General features: G+C 50.6%; 1 protein-coding gene across 7 annotated transcripts in view; it reads left to right on the forward strand.

Annotated features, from left to right (window-relative positions):
* CUX1 (cut like homeobox 1) overlaps window positions 1-16,957 on the forward strand; it is a 468,328-nt gene that overhangs the window by 414,927 nt on the left and 36,444 nt on the right. For 3 of the 7 annotated variants that reach the window (XM_034964655.3, XM_055114736.1, XM_034964654.2), the window contains exons 22-23: window positions 3,128-3,316; window positions 8,381-8,645. The exons of the other annotated variants lie outside the window; for them this stretch is intronic. In XM_034964655.3, coding sequence (XP_034820546.1) covers window positions 3,128-3,316; window positions 8,381-8,645 — 454 coding nt within the window. The remainder of the gene's footprint in view (window positions 1-3,127; window positions 3,317-8,380; window positions 8,646-16,957) is intronic. 7 annotated transcript variants of the gene reach the window in all.

A 16,957-nucleotide genomic window follows, 5' to 3' on the forward strand; every position in this document is an offset into this window, starting at 1 on the left:
TCACTGCAGCCTTGAACTCCTGGGCTCAAGCAATCCTCCCACCTCAGCCTACTGAGTAGCTGGGACTACAGGCACACACCCCAAGCCTGGCTATTTTTTTTTTTTTTTTTTTTTTTTTGGGATGGAGTCTCGCTCTGTTGCCCAGGGTGGAGTGCAGTGGCGCAATCTCGGCTTACTGCAATCTCCGCCTCCCAGGTTCACGCCATTCTCCTGCCTCAGCCTCCCAAGTAGCTGGGACTACAGGCGCCCACCACCATGCCCGGCTAATTTTTTGTATTTTTAGTAGAGACGGGGTTTCACCGTGTTAGCCAGGATGGTCTCAATCTCCTGACCTCGTGATCTGCCCGCCTCAACCTCCCAAAGTGCTGGGATTACAGGCGTGAGCCACTGCGCCCAGCCTTTTTTTTTTTTTAAATAGAGATGGGGTTTCACCATATTGCCCAGGCTGGTCTCAAACTCCTAGGCTGAAGTTATCATCCATGCCACCATCATTGCTGGAGTTTTCCTTGATGTTGGTTTTACTGGGTGAAGGTTTGTAGCTTTCTTCAGGCTCTCAAATGGGTCTGTAGCCCCAAAACAATTAAAAGTCATGGCTAGGAAACATCTAGGAGTCATACAGATAATTTTCCAGGAATAATAATCTGATTTTTTTCCCCCCATTCAGCTGGGAGGCCTAAGCAAAGAGCAACTAGCTATTCATATATATTGCTTTCCTGAACATAGCAAGCTCCTTGAAATGAAAATAGATTCTTTTACCATGTTAGCATTAAGTAAAATTTTCTCTTTTTTTTTTTTTTTTTTGAGATGGAGTCTCGCTCTGTCACCCAGGCTGGAGTGCAGTGGCACGATCTCGGCTCACTGCAAGCTCCGCCTCCCGGGTTTACACCATTCTCCTGCCTCAGCCTCCCGAGTAGCTGGGACTACAGGGGCCCACCACCACACCCAGCTAATTTTTTGTATTTTTAGTAGAGATGGGGTTTTACTGTGTGAGCCAGGATGGTCTCGATCTCCTGACCTCGTGATCTGCCCACCTTGGCCTTGCAAAGTGCTGGGATTACAGGCGTGAGCCACTGCACCTGGCCAAAATTTTCTTATAACAACTAAAAAAAAAAAAATCATAAGGACTTGGGACATTTATAGGCTAAAGAGTTTGAAAAGCAGAGAAACACAGGTTTACAAAATCAGTAAATTTATCTTTAAGTTTTTTGTTTTGTTTTGTTTTGTTTTTTCTTTTTCTTTTTCTTTTTATCTTAAGTTTAAAATGACTAAGCCAGGCATGGTGGTGCACACCTGTAATCCCAGCTACTCGGGATGCTGAGGTAGAACAATTGCTTGAGCCCAGGAGCTCGAGTCCAGCCTGGGCAATATAGCGAGACCCTGTTTCTTTAGGGAAAAAAATTAAAAAGACTGATAAGAAATTAATGTCTCAGCTTCAGTGCTTTCTAGGCAGTAAACTTTTACTTGGAGGCCCCCTTCTTAGAAGCCAGTGTGTGGTGTTTCTATTTCACAGAGAGGATGTAAGCCACAGAGAGAACAAGCCAGCCCTCTGTCGTCTCCCTGCCCCGGACGGGGAGAGGTGCCTTCTGTTCTGTACACTTTATGGGGTCAAACGCTGGCCCCTCTGATCCCAGTCTCCACTTCCACCTAATAAGTCCTGTTCATTCAAGTACTCTCGTCAGGCCATCCAGGTTATCACTGATCCTAATTTGTACCTTTACAAGCGGTGGCCCTCTAAACCAGCAGCGGAATGGGCCTCAGAGAAGTGAGCCTTTCTTTCTAAGCTCCTGACAAGCATTGCCAACTCAATGCGGCTGTGCTCTCCATAGCGAAATGCCCTCTGATCAGCCTGTGAAGCGGGCTGCCTGCCCCTGCCTGGGAGAAGAAAAGGTATCAGGAAAGGGGTTTTGATCCACTTCCAGTTACTTTATTTAGCAAAGGCAGCCTAGACTGCAAAAGCAGACTTTGGAATTGGAATCGGCCGGCCTCTCAGAAAAGCAGAGCTGGGCAGCTCCCTCTCCTCTGTCCTGCTGTGATTGTGGGTTGCCTGCCCCGTTTTCTCAGCGAGACCTGATAACCTTGCTAATTGTGGAAGGAGACGCAGGTTGCCCTCTGATTTGAGGTTGTACAAGAGAGGTCTCCTGTTTGCTGTTTGGCCTCCTGAGCTCTGGCTTAGAGATTTCACTGCCTCTGAGAAACACCACAGGTGTTAGCATGACCTCAGCACATACAAAGCCTGAAGGCTTTTTTTATTCCTTTTTTTTTTTTTTTTTTTTTTGAGACACGGTCTCTCTCTCTCTGTTGCCCAGGCTGGAGTGCAGTGGTGCAATCATAGCTCACTGCAGTCTCAACCTCCTGGGCTCAGGCAGTCCTCCCATCTCAGCCTCCTAAGTAGCTGGAACTATAGGTACATGCCACCACACCTAGCTAATTTTTTGTGTGTGTATTTTTGTAGAGACTGAGTCTCACTGTGTTGCCCAGGCTGGTCTCAAACCCCTGGGCTCAAATGATCTTCCCGCTTCAGCCTCCCAAAGGGCCCTTCCGGCCACCGCACCAGGCTGAAGGCTTAAGAGAAACGTCACTGGCCGGGTGCGGTGACTCATGCCTATAATCCCAGCACTTTGGGAGGCTGATGGGGGTGGATCACCTGAGGTCAGGAGTTCAAGACCAGCCTGGCCAACATGGCGAAAACCCGTCTCTACTAAAAATACAAAAATTAGCCAGGCGTGGTGGCGAGCACCTGTAGTCCCAGGTACTCTGGAGGCTGAGACAGGAGAATTGCTTGAACCCGGGAGGCGGAGGTTGCAGTGAGCCGAGATTACACTACTGCGCTCCAGCCTGGGTGACAAAGCAAGACTCCATCTCAAAAAAATAATAATAATAAAGAGAAATGTCATTGGTTGTGTGTACGGAGAATGCAAGAGCAATGCCAACTCCCTGGCCAATGGAGAGTATTAAAAGTCTGGTTGAAGATATATTTCTACCACGTGTTTGCTGTAAGCTAGGATGTCACCAGCCCAACCCTGAGCCTTTAAACTCCTGTGTCTGATTTTAACCTTGACACGTACTTGTCCCTTCAGATCCCTGGCTCTCGGTGACAATACCTGTCTTGCTTCTGTTTTCTCTCTAGGCCAGCGCTTATTTGGGGAGACCATCTTAGGGCTCACCCAAGGCTCTGTCTCCGACCTCCTTGCCCGCCCCAAACCCTGGCATAAGCTCAGTCTGAAAGGACGAGAGCCCTTCGTCCGGATGCAGCTGTGGCTGAACGACCCCAACAATGTGGAGAAGCTGATGGACATGAAACGGATGGAGAAGAAAGGTAAGTCTCCCTGCCCCGCCCGGGCCGGCTGCGTCCGCATTCATAGACAGGCTGTTTCTTTCAAATCTTTCACACACAGCTGATGAGAGACATTGACCCATGACCAAGGGACCAGAGGACAGGGCAAAAATATTTCTGGATGGTCATCAGCTAATGAGTACCTAAGAGGGCTGGAAAGATGTGTAACTTTTTCTCTCCAGCAGCCTGAATCTAAAGATTTTTTTAGCACTGGGAGCACTTTGAACCAAGGAGAGCGGAACAGCTCTGGGGGCGCTGCATTTGGTTTTTGTGTCATGTGGGTGGCTGATCGGGCTATCACAGCATTTACTGAGCATGTACCAGGTGGCTAGAGGCCTTCCTTTGTTATCAGAGAGAGAAATAAGAAATGCATTTTGTAGGCAGGGCACAGCGGCTCACGCCTGTAATCTCAGCACTTTGGGAGACTGAGGCAGGCGGATCACTTGAGGTCAGGAGTTCAAGACCAGCCTGGCCAACATGGCAAAACCCCCTCACTACTAAAAAGAAAGAAAAAAAAAAAAATAGCCAAGTTTGGTGGCGTGCGCCTCTATAATCCCAACTACTTGGGAGGCTGAGGCACAAGAATCGCTTGAACCCTGCAGGCGGTGAACAGAGATTGAGCCACCGCACTCCAGCCTGGGTGACAGACCATGACCCTATCTCAAAAAAAAAAAATGCATTTTGTAGATCAGGAAACAGAGGTTCAGAGAGGTTCGGTGCCTCCACTAAGGTCACCCGGCCTGGAAAGTGACAAAGCAAACTCCTGCCACAACAGATCTCTCTCTTGCTGTTATTTCCCAGCCTCTGGGGATTTGGCCTCCCTAGAGGAATAACCCCACGTGCACCCACATGTCATCTCGAATGTGGATTCGCGTTCTTCTTGCAGCCTGTAGGCTACAGCATAGGAAAAATGCCTAAAGCCAGGTGTGCTGTGCCTCGTGGTTTGCAGCTTCTAAGCGCTGGTCCTCGCCAGTGAGTCCGCCCCTCGAGCACCCTCAGTCCTCAGGTCACCTATGGTGCTGGGAGCTCACTGGGCGGCTGAACTGCATCCCTTAGGGGCAGAGACTGGGAACCAGCTGCTGCCGGTCTGACCGTAAGAAGCGGCAGCCTCCCTGATCAGCTAATGCAGAGGACCTTAACTAAGAGTGGGCATCCCAGGGGCCGGGCGCAGTGGCTCATGTCTGTAATCCCAGCACTTTGGGAGTCCGAGGCAGGTGGATCACTTGAGGTCCAGAGTTCGAGACCAGCCTCAGCAACATAGTGAAACCCCATCTCTACTGAAAAATACAAAAATCAGCCAGGCATGGTGGCGCACGCCCGTAATCCCAGCTACTTGGGAGGCTGAGGCAGGAGAATCGCTTGAACCTGGGAGGAGGAGGTTGCAGTGAGCAGAGATGACACCACTGCACTCCAGCCTGGGTGGCACAGCAAGACCCCATCTCAAAAAAAAAAAAAAAAAAAAGAATGGGCATCCCAGGCCCTTGAGTGGCTCTGCCCCAGCCCACCCCACCCCCGTCCCCGCCACACACACACACACACGCACACACACACACACACACGCACACAACATCTGAGCCAGGGGTGGGTATGGAACCCAGGCCTGTCAGTTCTTAATTCACCCAGAAATTCCAGCCAAGCATCGCCGTTCTCACCCAACCCGGGAAAGGACTGCTGAAGGAGAGAGAGTGTCTGGTGCCTCCTCCAGGAACCCTATGGGGGTTCCTTTGGGCTTCTATTTTCTGAGAACTGCCCTGTTTGCCAGGCACTGCGCTAAGACTGCTGTTCATCCACACGACTCTGCTTAGTTGTCCTTATCCAGGAAATACGAACCTTGGTGCTTCATGCAGCCTAGCAGATTTCAATAGCTCCTATCAGTAGGGAACGGGAATTCACACTCAGGGCTGTCAGATTTCAAAGCAGATGCTCTTAAATATACATCCACTGCCTCTGTGCTGCGAGCTGCCCCCCTGGGATGACCCAGGGGCACTGCTGCTGCCCACTGATGACCTGCCCAGGTGGTGGCCTCTGCCCCATTCAGGGCCCCTCTAGCGAGCTCTGGCCTGCCCTTGGGCCTGTAGTCTAAGGGTCTGAGGTAGGCCATGCCTCTTGGGCAGCCCCAGGCAGCGCTGTAAGCTGCAGAGGCCTGGTGCCACATTGCCCCCCTAAAAGTTTTCAACTTATTTTTCGTTTTTTTGTTTTTTGTTTTTTGTTTTTTAAAGTCTCGCTATATTGCCCAGGCTGATCTTGAACTCCTGGCCTCAAGCAGTCCTCCCATCTCGGCCTCCCAAAGCGCTGGGATTACAGGCACGAGCCACTGCGCCCGGCCCTTTCAACGTCTTATTATGGGAAATCTCCAACATAAACAAAAGTAGAGAAAATGCTGTCATGAACCCAATAGATCTGTGCAGAGTTTCCCGTTATCCCCTCACCCGAGCAGCATGAAGCTTCCTGCACTAGCCAGGAGGCAGCCCTCAGCCCTTAGGAGGGAGGAGGCCCTGACAACCCGACTCCCTGCTGTGTTTCTCACCCTGGGGCCCTTAGGAAAGGACCTTAGTCCCCGCAAATACATCTCCAGGGCTTCCCAGGCCTCCCATCTTTCCCTCGGCACAGGCTCGGGGCTCCCTCTTGTGTTACAAATGAGTTACTGTTTCTGCGGGGCCCAGACCTTTCCAAAGGTGCCCTAGTATCCAAAGCCGCTGTGGTCCGATGGCCTTCTCTTCACTCCTGGGGGTGCCGGCCACAAAGGCTGCTCCCTAGAGAGGCCCTCTCCAGCCCCCTGCCAGCCCCTGGTCAGTCGTCTGTCCCCTAGGAGGGAACTGGAGGGAGTCCCCACGGTTGGACAATCCAACTCCTTTCTCTGGATCCAGCAGCTTTGACTCTGCTGTTTGGGTTTTCTATGGGGAAGATTTACCTTCTCAATTGCTTCTGAGTTCTCATGACAAAATGGCAGGTTAATTAAGGAAATCCCTTGCCTAAGCTGTTTATTTTATTTTTTTAGAGACAGGGTCTCTGTTGCCCAGGCTGGAGGGCAGTGATGCAATCATAGCTCACTGCTGCAGCCTCGGTGTTCTGGCCTCAAGTGATCCTCCCGTCCCAGCTACTCGGGTGCACGCAGCCTCGGTGTTCTGGGCTCAAGTGATCCTCCCATCCCAGCTACCCGAGTAGCTGGGACTACAGGTGCACGCCACCACACTGGCTAATTTTTAAATTTTTTTTGAGACAGGGTCTCTCTATGTTCTCCAGGCTGGTCTCAAACTCCTAGGCTCAAGCAATCCTCCCATCTCAGCTTCCCAAAGTGCAGAGATTATAGGCGAGAGCCACCACGCCCGGCGATGTCCTTCAAGATTCAGTTTAAACATCATCTCTTCTAGGCAACTTCCCCTTCCACCTCCCCAGGTGTAGGGACCAGCCCCACAGGGTCTGTGGGTCTCTCCCCGTGTGCAGAGACGAGAGAGTGTAGAAATAAAGACACAAGACAAAGAGATAAAAGGCAGCTGGGCCTGGGGGACCACTACCACCAAGTTGCGGAGACTGGTAGTGGCCCCAAATGCCAGGCTGCACTGATATTTATTGGATACAAGACAAAGGGGCAGGATAAGGAGAGTGAGCCATCTCCAATCATAGGTAAGGCCACGTGGGTCACATGTCCACTGGACAGGGGGCCCTTCCCTGCCTGGCAGCCGAGGCAGAGAGAGAGGAGACAAAGAGAGAAACAACCTACACCATTATTAGAGACTTTTAGTACTTTCACTAATTTGCTACTGCTATCTAGAAGGCAGAGCCAGGTGTACAGGATGGAACATGAAGGCGGACTAGGAGCGTGACCACTGAAGCACAGCATCACAGGGAGATGGTTAGGCCTCCAGATAACTGCAGGCGAGCCTGACAATGTCAGGCCCTCCACAAGAGGTGGAGGAGCAGAGTCTTCTCTAAACTCCCCCGGGGAAAGGGATACTCCCTTTCCCGGTCTGCTAAGTAGCCTGTGTTTTTCCTTGACACTGAGGCTACCGCTAGACCACGGTCCGCCTGGCAACGGGCGTCTTCCCAGACGCTGGCGTTACCTCTAGACCAAGGAGCCCTCTGGTGGCCCTGTCTGGGCATAACAGAAGGCTCGCACTCTTGTCTTCTGGTCACTCCTCACTACGTCCCCTCAGCTCCTATCTCTGTATGGCCTGGTTTTTCCTAGGTTATGGTTATAGAGCAAGGATTATTATAATATTGGAATAAAGAGTAATTGCTACAAACTAATGATTAATGATATTCATATATAATCATATCTAAGATCTATATCTGGTGTAACTATTCTTGTTTTATATTTTATTATACTGGAACAGCTTATGTCCTTGGTCTCTTGCCTCGGTACCTGGGTGGCTTGCCGCCCACACCCAGGCCTGGCCGAGGAACTCTTCTCAGTATCCCCATGGTCTCTTGCACTTACTTACCCCCACGCCACTTTTCACTCTGCTGGGAACATCTCTCTGGATACTTCTCTGCCTCCCCTACTAAACTGTTAAGTTGTGCAGGGACAGGTGAGGACCTCACATTCCGTCAGAGCAGGTCCTTGGTGAGCATGTGCTGGTAACAGAATGGCTCTCATCTTAGCGTTGTTTCTTTTGTTTTGTTTTGTTTTGTTTGAGACGGAATCTTGCTCTGTTACTCAGGCTGGAGTGCAGTGGCACCATCTCATCTCACTGCAACCTCCACCTCCCAGGTTCATGCAATTCTGCCTCAGCCTCCCTAGTAGCTGGGATTACAGGTGCGTACCACCACGCCCAGCTGATTTTTGTACTTTTAGTAGAGACGGGGTTTCACCATATTGGCCAGGCCGGTCTTGAACTCCTGACATCAAGTGATCTGCCCGCCTCGGCCTCCCAAAGTGCTTGGATTACAGGCATGAGCCACCATGCCCAGCCTCATATTAGTGTTTTGAGATGCTCTATGCAAAGTCCTGCAAGCCGGCACTGTGCCGTCCCGCTAGTGGGACCGGGGATTTGGGCTGCTGTCCCAGCTGGGCCTGACCTTAGTCTGCCATCTCTTCCTCCGCAGCCTACATGAAGCGGCGGCACAGCTCAGTCAGTGACAGCCAGCCCTGCGAACCGCCCTCTGTCGGCACCGAGTACAGCCAGGGCGCCAGCCCCCAGCCCCAGCACCAGCTGAAGAAACCCCGGGTGGTGCTGGCTCCAGAGGAGAAGGAGGCGCTGAAACGAGCGTATCAGCAAAAGCCATACCCGTCACCAAAAACCATCGAAGACCTCGCCACCCAGCTCAACCTGAAAACCAGCACCGTCATCAACTGGTTCCACAACTACAGGTACGACGGCCGGCTCGCAGGGAGCGCCGGTCGGCCCAGGGGAAGGGGCTGATCTGTCCGGAGGCCGCCATGGCGCACAGGGGTGAGGCTGGGGCGGGAGGGGGGGCGCTGGGAGCTCGGTGATTGGTCCGTTCCTTGGTCCCTTAGGTTTTTTTTTTTCTTTTCTTTTCTTTTCTTTTCTTTTCTTTTCTTTTCTTTTCTTTTCTTTTGAGACGGAGTTTCAATCTTGTTGCCCAGGCTAGAGTGCATTGGCGCAATCTCAGCTCACTGCAACCTCCGCCTCCTGGGTTTAAGCAATTCTCCTGCCTCAGCCTCCCAAGTAGCTGGGATTACAGGCATGCACCACCAAGCCCGGCTAATTTTTGTATTTTTAGTAGAGACGAGGTTTCACTATGTTGGTCAGGCTTGTCTCAAACATCCTGACCTCAGGTGATCTGCCCACCTCGGCCCCGCAAAGTGCTGGGATTACAGGCGTGAGCCACCACGCCCAGCAGTTCCTTAGGTGTTATTGGAGGTTTTAACTCCAGAGATGTAAGGCCACGTCCCTTCCCGTCACTGTCACATAGTTAGAAACAGGTGGTATCTGCCATGACCCAGAAAGAAAATCACCTCTCGATTACATCATTTAATAAGGGAGAGTGTAGGCATTCATGGTTCAAAAGGAGTGAAACTTTTGTGGTTTAGTTTATATATATCTATATTTATAGTTATATTCATATTTATTTATTTTTAGAGACAAGGGCTTGCTCTGTCACCCAGGCTAGAGTGCAGTGGTGCAATCATAGCTTACTGCAGGCTGGAACTCCTGGGCTCAGGCAGTCCTCCCACCTCAGCCTCCTGAGTAGCTAGGATGCCAATGCACCACCATGCCTGCTGATTTTTTATAGAGACAGGGGTCTCGCTCTGTTGCCCAAGCTGGTCTCAAACTCCTGGCCTCAAACTCCTGGCCTCAAGCAGTCCTACCACCTCAACCTCCCAAAGCCTTGTGATTATAGACATGAGCCACCACACCTGGCCTGAACTTTTATTTCTTAGTGATTTTGCAGTGCTTTCTCGGGATCTTCTGCCGTGTTATCTTCCAAATTAGTTTGATTAGTTCTGTAATTAAATAAATGAAGTCATTTAAGACCTTTGCATTTGGGAAAGTTCATGAGTTAATGAAGACAGATTGAGCATCTTCTAGATCTCAGATTCTGAGCTAAGTATTTCACCGAGTTATATCACTTAATCCTCACAGCTCACAAATGTATATGAGATACCTTATTCTCGTCATTCCTTTTTCGTTGTTGTTGTTGTTTTTTGAGACGGAGCCTTGCTCTGTCGCCCAGGTTGGAGTGCAGTGGCACGATCTCGGCTCACTGCAACCTCCTTCTCCCAGGTTCAAGCGACTCTCCTGCCTCAGCCTCCTGAGTAGCTGAGACTACAGGTGTGCACCACCATGCCTGGCTAATTTTTGTATTTTTAGTAGAGACGGGTTTCATCATATTGGCCAGGCTGGTCTCGAACTCCTGACCTCAAGTGATCCGCCTGCCTCGGCCTCCCAAAGTGCTGGGATTACAAGCGTGAGCCACCCCACCCGGCCAGTTCTCTTCATTCTACAGATGAAAAATATAGAACTCAGAGGGGCTAAGGAGGTCAGGCCCCAGTGCTGTCTTGGTAGAACAAAGTGCACTGGGATGAAGTGTTTGGAGTAGATGGAGGAAACCCACTGAAGGATCCTGAGTTGCTGGTCATAGCTATAACCATACTCTCTGCTGCTAGAAACCAAGAATTCCAGGGCCCTGATGGAGATCCCTAAGCTAGTGCCTTGCCATTGACCATCTCAGGTGCTGCTTCCCATTGTCCCTAGGGCACGATAACATTGGGATAGGTGCTCCTAGTTCAACCAAGGTCACCCTACGTAGGTCTAGCCAATGGCAGTGGGGCCCTCCCAGCTGTGCACATGACACAGTCATGGGCAGCACAAAGTCACAGTCAGGCTGGAGGGGAAGTTGTGTCTCTCACCGGGCCCTCCCTCCCCCATAAGGTCCACTGGAGTTCCTGAAGGGGCCCAGTAAACCACCCAGGCTCTGAACAAATTGGGAAACTAAAATATTAGGTCAGAGCCCAAATCACACCTTTACTGCCCATAGAGGCAAAGTCACAAGATGCTGCTCATTGTGAGAGCTGAGCGCACCTGCTACGTGGACCCTAGACTCAGGCAAACTTCCCCACAATGGCAGCCCTGGCCCCGCACGGGCCTCCCCGTGTTCCAGCTACCTCCCGCAAGGACAAAATCCAGGATTAGCCAGGCGTGGTAACACGCACCTACAGCCCCAGCTACTCAGGAGGCTGAGGTGGGAGGATCACTTGAGCCCAGAAGGCGGAGGTTGCAGTGAGCCGAGATCACACCACTGCACTCCAGTCTGGGTGATAGAGCCAGACCCTGTCTCAAAAAAAGAAAGTCCAGGAGCTGCACAGCCAGTTTCTTCATTCCAAATTTAGCAATCAGATCAAAACAGAGGCAGAGGAAGGCCAGCAGTTAGAACAGTGGAGGTCCCTCTACTTGGAAGGAAACTTCAACAGTAATGAAGCAGAATGAAGGAAATGAACGGAAACGTGGACAGGGGTTTCCTGAAGCTTCTCTTTGCCAGGTGCCATGCTATCCCATTTCCACTTTCTTTCTTTCCTTTTTTTTTTTTTTTCTGAGACAGAGCCTTGCTCTGTCACCCAGGCTGGAGTACAGCAGCACGATCTCGGCTCACTGCAACCTCTGCCTCCTAGGTTCAAGCTTCTCCTGCCTCAGCCTCCTGAGTAGCTGAGATTATAGGCACCCACCACCATGCCCGGCTAATTTTTTGTATTTTTAGTAGAGACTGGGTTTCACCATGTTGGCCAGACTGGTCTCAAACTCTTGACCTCAAGTGATCCACCCACCTCGGCCTCCCAAAGTTCTGGGATTACAGGCGTGAGCCACCACGCCTAGATGCCATCTCTACGTTCTAGCCACAAAGATGCGTGCACTTTGAAGTCTCCTGCAATTCACATCCATTTTAGGGCAAGTGTGATAACTCTTTCTATAATATAGACGCATGCAAAGCCCTAGGTTACCATCTGGGCATAGATGCTACCAATTATACAAAACAGTTCCAAAAGTATGTTCCCTGGCCCTGCTGGAGCCACTTTTGTTTCCCAAGTCCCCCAACAGGCCTCAGCTGCATGGCAGTCACTGCCCCCTGGCCAGGGTACACCCCCTCGGGTTTCTCAGTTTGCTGCTTGTCTTGCTGGTCTTCTGACAGTCATACCCGTCACACTGTAGTCTGCGGTCATTGTGGGGATGCCTCTTTTGTGCATTTTAGCACTAGCAAATTCAGTGGTACACCTGTGGCAAAGATAGAGAAGGGGAGAGAAGAAGAATACCAGTAGGACCTCAAAACTTAGTAAGTAAAATTTAGTAATCACAGGTCTGGGCTGGGTGTGGTAGCTTATGCCCGTAATCCTAGCACTTTGGGAGGCCAAGGCGGGTGGATCACTTGAGGCCAGGAGTTCGAGACCAGCCTGGCCAACATGATGAAACCCCGTCTCTACTAAAAATACAAAAATTAGCCAGGTGCGGTGGTGTGCGCCTGTAATCCCAGCTGCTCAGGAGGCTGAGGCAAGAGAATCGCCTGAACCTGTGAGGTGGAGGTTGCAGTGAGCCATGATCATACCACTGCACTCCAGTCTGGGTGACACAGCGAGACTGTCTCAAAAAAATAAATGAATCCCAGGTCTGAATCCAGAGTAGACACTCAACAAATGCTTCCTTTCAAAAATAACTCCACAACAAAGCAGGCTGGGCTGAGTCAAATATGGGATCCAAGAGATGAGTTTGAGCTGCAGAGATCTGGAAAAATATCATGGAAGAGGTATGAAATGAGCAGGCTCTTGAAAGGAGGATTGGAGTAGGGAAGAATTTTATAAGCAACGAAACAGGTGGAAGGAGAAACGAGGGGCCGAGCACAGTGGCTCATGCCTGGAACTCCACCACATTGGGAGGCTGAAGCAGGAGGATGGTTTGAGGCCAGGAGTTCGAGACCAGCCTCAGCAACATAGTGAGACCCTGTCTCTGCAGAAAATAATAATAATAATAAAATAAATGAAGGAGAAGTGAGCATTCAAAATTAGCATGAAGTCGCTTGTCTAAGATCACCCAGCAGGGGCGGGCTTGGTGGTTCACGCCTATAATCCCAGCACTTTGGAAGGCCAAGGCGGGCAGATCATCTGAGGTCAGGAGTTCGAGACCAGCCTGGCCAACATGGTGAAACCCTGCCTCTACTAAAAATACAAAATTAGCCCGGTGTGGTGGCACATGCCTGTAATCCCAGCTACTGTAGAGGCTGAGGCAGGAGAATCTCTTGAACTCCGGAGGCGGAGGTTGCAGTGAGCCGAGATCACGCCATTGCACTCCAGCCTGGGCAACAGAGCAAAACTCCATCTCAAAAAAAAAAAAAAAAAAAAAAAAAGACCACTCACCCAGCAGGCCAAGGGCAGAGGGCAGAGCAGAGATGCAGACTGAGTTTCTTCTCCAACACTTTGGTTCTTTCACTAAATGCTTTGTACAGACCAACCTGCCGTTATACCCGACAGAGCTTCCCGACACTGGATGTGTTAAATCCCTAACTGAGAACGTAGTTTTTTACGTTCTTTTCTCAGGGGTTAAACAGGAAAAGTAGATTTTCTTTTCTCCTGTCCCACTGGAACCCTCAGGGAGTAACACTTGGTGTCAATTTTTGCCCCCTCAAAAAAAAAACCGAGCTTTATTTCCTCTTATCCTTTCACTTTAAGGGAATTAGGAATATCTCTGGCTAAAGGCAATTAAAAATATCTCAGGCTGGGCCGGGCACGGCCTGTAATCCCAGCATCTGGGGAGGCCAAGGTGGGAGGATTGCTTGAGCCCAGGAGTTTGAGACCAGACTGGGCAACATAGTGAGACCACGTCTCTACAAAAAATAGAAAAACAGGCGGGCGTGGTGGTGCACGCCTGTGATCCCAGCTACTCAGGAGGCTGAGGTGGGAGAATCACTTGAGGAGGTTGAGGCTGCAGTGAGCTGTGATCATGCCACTGCACTCCAGCCTGGGGAACAGAGCAAGACCCTGTCCCCCGGCAAAAAAAAAAAAAAAAAACATATCTCAGGCTGACCATTTACCCAGGATTGACGACGAGATTGCCAGAACAACACGCCACAGGACACTGCTCTCCCCTGGAAAAACAGGTCCACCCAGTTAGGAACTCGGATTCCGAACCCTCGTAGCCACGGCATTCTGCGAGCCTTGTGTGACTTCCCTAAAAACCACAACTGCTCCTGGAAGCTCATCTTTCTAGGCCAGAAGACAGTATTCCTTAGAAATACGGAGACAAATCTAGGCTAAGAAGGATGATGTCTCACATCTGTGGAGCACAAAGCATGTGCCAGGCGCTGAGCCAAAAAGGTTTTTGTTTGTTTGTTTGTTTTCTGATTTTGGTTTTGGTTTTGGTTTTTTGAGAAAGGGTCTCGCTCTGTCGCCGAGGCTGGAGTGCAGTGGCAAAATCTCAGCTCACCGCAGCCTTGAACTCCCAGGCTCAGCCAATCCTTCCATCTGAGCCTCAGGAGTAGCTGGGGCTTCAGGTGCATGCCACCACACCTGGCTAATTTTTTGTGTTTTTTCTGTAGAGATGGGGTTTTGCTATTTTGCCCAGGCTGGTCTCTAACTGCTGAGCTCAAGTGATCTCCCACCTAGGCCTCCCAAAGCCCTGGGATTATAGGCATGAGTCCCTGCACCCGGCCTGAGCAGACAGTTTTATAGATATATCATCTTATTAGTCCCTCCATCAGCACCCAAGTGCAGTGCTGCTGGCCCCATTTTACAGGCAAAGTCTGCACACAGGGGCCAAGCTCATAAGCATGGAAACACAAGCCCCATGCCTAACGGTGTCCGCTCCCCACCCCGGCCTTAGGGCTTATCACAGCACACAAACAGCGGCTGGATAGGGGGAAGGGTGACCCCTTTTTGAATGGCTACTTTGGGTCCTACATCATACATTTAATACCTTATTTAATCTTAATAACTTCTCTGCAAGGAAGATACCATTCTCCACCTTTTTCAGACAAGAAATAAGAAAACTGAAGTTGTAGCCAGGCGTGGTGGCTCACGCCTGTAATCCCAGCACTTTGGGAGGCCAAGGCAGGTGGACCACCTGAGGTCAGGAGTTCGAGACCAGCCTGGCCAACATGGTGAAACCCCGTCTCTACTAAAATACAAAAAATTAGCCAGTTGTCGTGGCACGTACCTGTAGTCCCAGCTATTTGGGAGGCTGAGGCAGGAGAATCATTTGAACCCAAGAGGCAGAGGTTGCAGTGAGCTGAGATCGCACCACTGCACTCCAGCCTGGGCGTCAGAGTGAGACTCCCATCTCAAAAAAAAAAAAAATGAAAAATGAAATTTTCTTATTTCTCACAGAATGCTATGGCTATGAGGTTAAATAACTTCTCCAAGTTGCACAGCTAGTAAGCACCATAGCCAGATATCCAACCCAAGTGTGCCTGCTTCCAAAAAGCCTGTACTCTGGTTTTGGGTCGGGCTGGGACCAAACCTTCACTACCCGTATAGCCTCCCGCCTCCCCAACCAGAATAGGTGGAGTGGAGAGTTTCACCCCAACTAGCAGTCTCACTGCCAAGGAACTTGAAAGCCATAGCGCCCAGGAACCTGTTCACAGAAGCCACCATTTCCTGGGCTCCCAAGGTAGCCCCAGGGAAGGGGGAAAGACTTACACACCTTGGAACTTCTGGGGGGCTTCTCAGAACCTTTCCTTTCTGAACCAGAGCTCACAAATCTTTCAGGACAAGGTTCAGAGCTCACTGCGCGCAGGAATCAAATAACTCCGTAGCAGATTCACAACCCCCTGCACCCCACCAGAGTTCAATACCCTGGGCTAAGCTACAGTAGGATCTTCCCCAGGGGAGTCCCCACAGTCAGCACAGGACCCGGCGCAGAGTAGGAGCCCAGAAAACCTTTTTTTTTTTTTTTCCCTTGAGACAGGATCTTGCTCTGTCGCCCAGGCTGGAGTGCAGTGGCACAGTCTTGGCTCACTGTAACCTCCACCTCCCAGGTTCAAGAGATTCTCCTGCCTCAGCCTCCTGAGTTGCTGGGATTACAGGTACCTGCCACCACGCCTGGCTAATTTTTGTATTTTTAGTAGAGACAAGGTTCCACCATGTTGGCCAGGCTGGTCTCGAACGCCGGGCCTCAAGCCATCTGCCCGCCTCAGCCTCCCAAAGTGCTGGGATTGCAGGCGTGAGCTACCATGCCCAGCCTCAGAAAGCCTTATTGGCCGGGCTTGGTGGCTTATACCTGTAGTATCAACACTTTGGGAGGCCAAGGCAGGAGAATCACTTCAGCCCAGGAGGTCAAGTTTGCAGTAAACTATGATCTTGCCCCTGCACTCCAGCCTAAGCAACATCATGAGATCCTGTCTCTACAATATTTTAAAAATTTAGGCATGGTGGTATACACCTGTGGTCCTAGCTACTCAGGAGGCTGAGGCAGGAGGATCACCTGAGCCTGGGAGGTGGAGGTTGCAGGGAGCTATGATCACACCACTGCATTTCAGCCTGAGTGACAGAGCGAGACACTGCCTCTAAGTAAAATAAGGAAAGGAAAAAAAAAAAAGAAAGAAAAAATACAGAATTTGGTGGAATTCCACCCTACCCTGGACCACAAGCCCCCAACCTGACCTTCTGTGGCTCAGAGATTAAAATTGTCACTTTGGCCACTATCCAATAATTGGTCCTCTCTCCTGAAGTCCTGATGGATGCAGCGGTTATCAGGCAGTTTCATTGATGAACTTAACCAGCCTTCGTTACTGCACACCAGGCGCCAGTGCAAGGCCTGGGTGTACAAAGAATAAATAGGACCTTGCCTTTCTCAGTCTAGTTGGAGCGGGATGGGATGGGATGGAGGAAACGTGTCACTCGATAAGAACCCTGGCCAGAAGTGGTGGCTCATGCCTGTAATCCCAGCACTTGGGGAGGCCCAGGCAGGAAGATTGCTTGAGCCCAGGAGCTCAAGACTAGCCTGGGCAACATGGCAAGACTCCATCTCTTTAAAAAATTTAAAAATTAGCAAGCATAGTGACACAGTTGAGGTCCTAGCTACTCAGGAGGCTCAGATGGGAGGATCACTCAAGCCCAGTAGTTGGAGGCTGCAGTGAGCTGTGATGGCACCACTGCACTCCAGTCTGGGTGACAGAACAAGGCCTTGTTTCCAAAAGGTTTTTGAAAAATAAAATAAGTGGCCGGACGCAGTGGCTCAC

Source organism: Pan paniscus, chromosome 6 (genome assembly GCF_029289425.2).
Source record: "Pan paniscus chromosome 6, NHGRI_mPanPan1-v2.0_pri, whole genome shotgun sequence".
In the NCBI taxonomy this organism is placed as follows: Eukaryota; Metazoa; Chordata; class Mammalia; order Primates; family Hominidae; genus Pan; species Pan paniscus.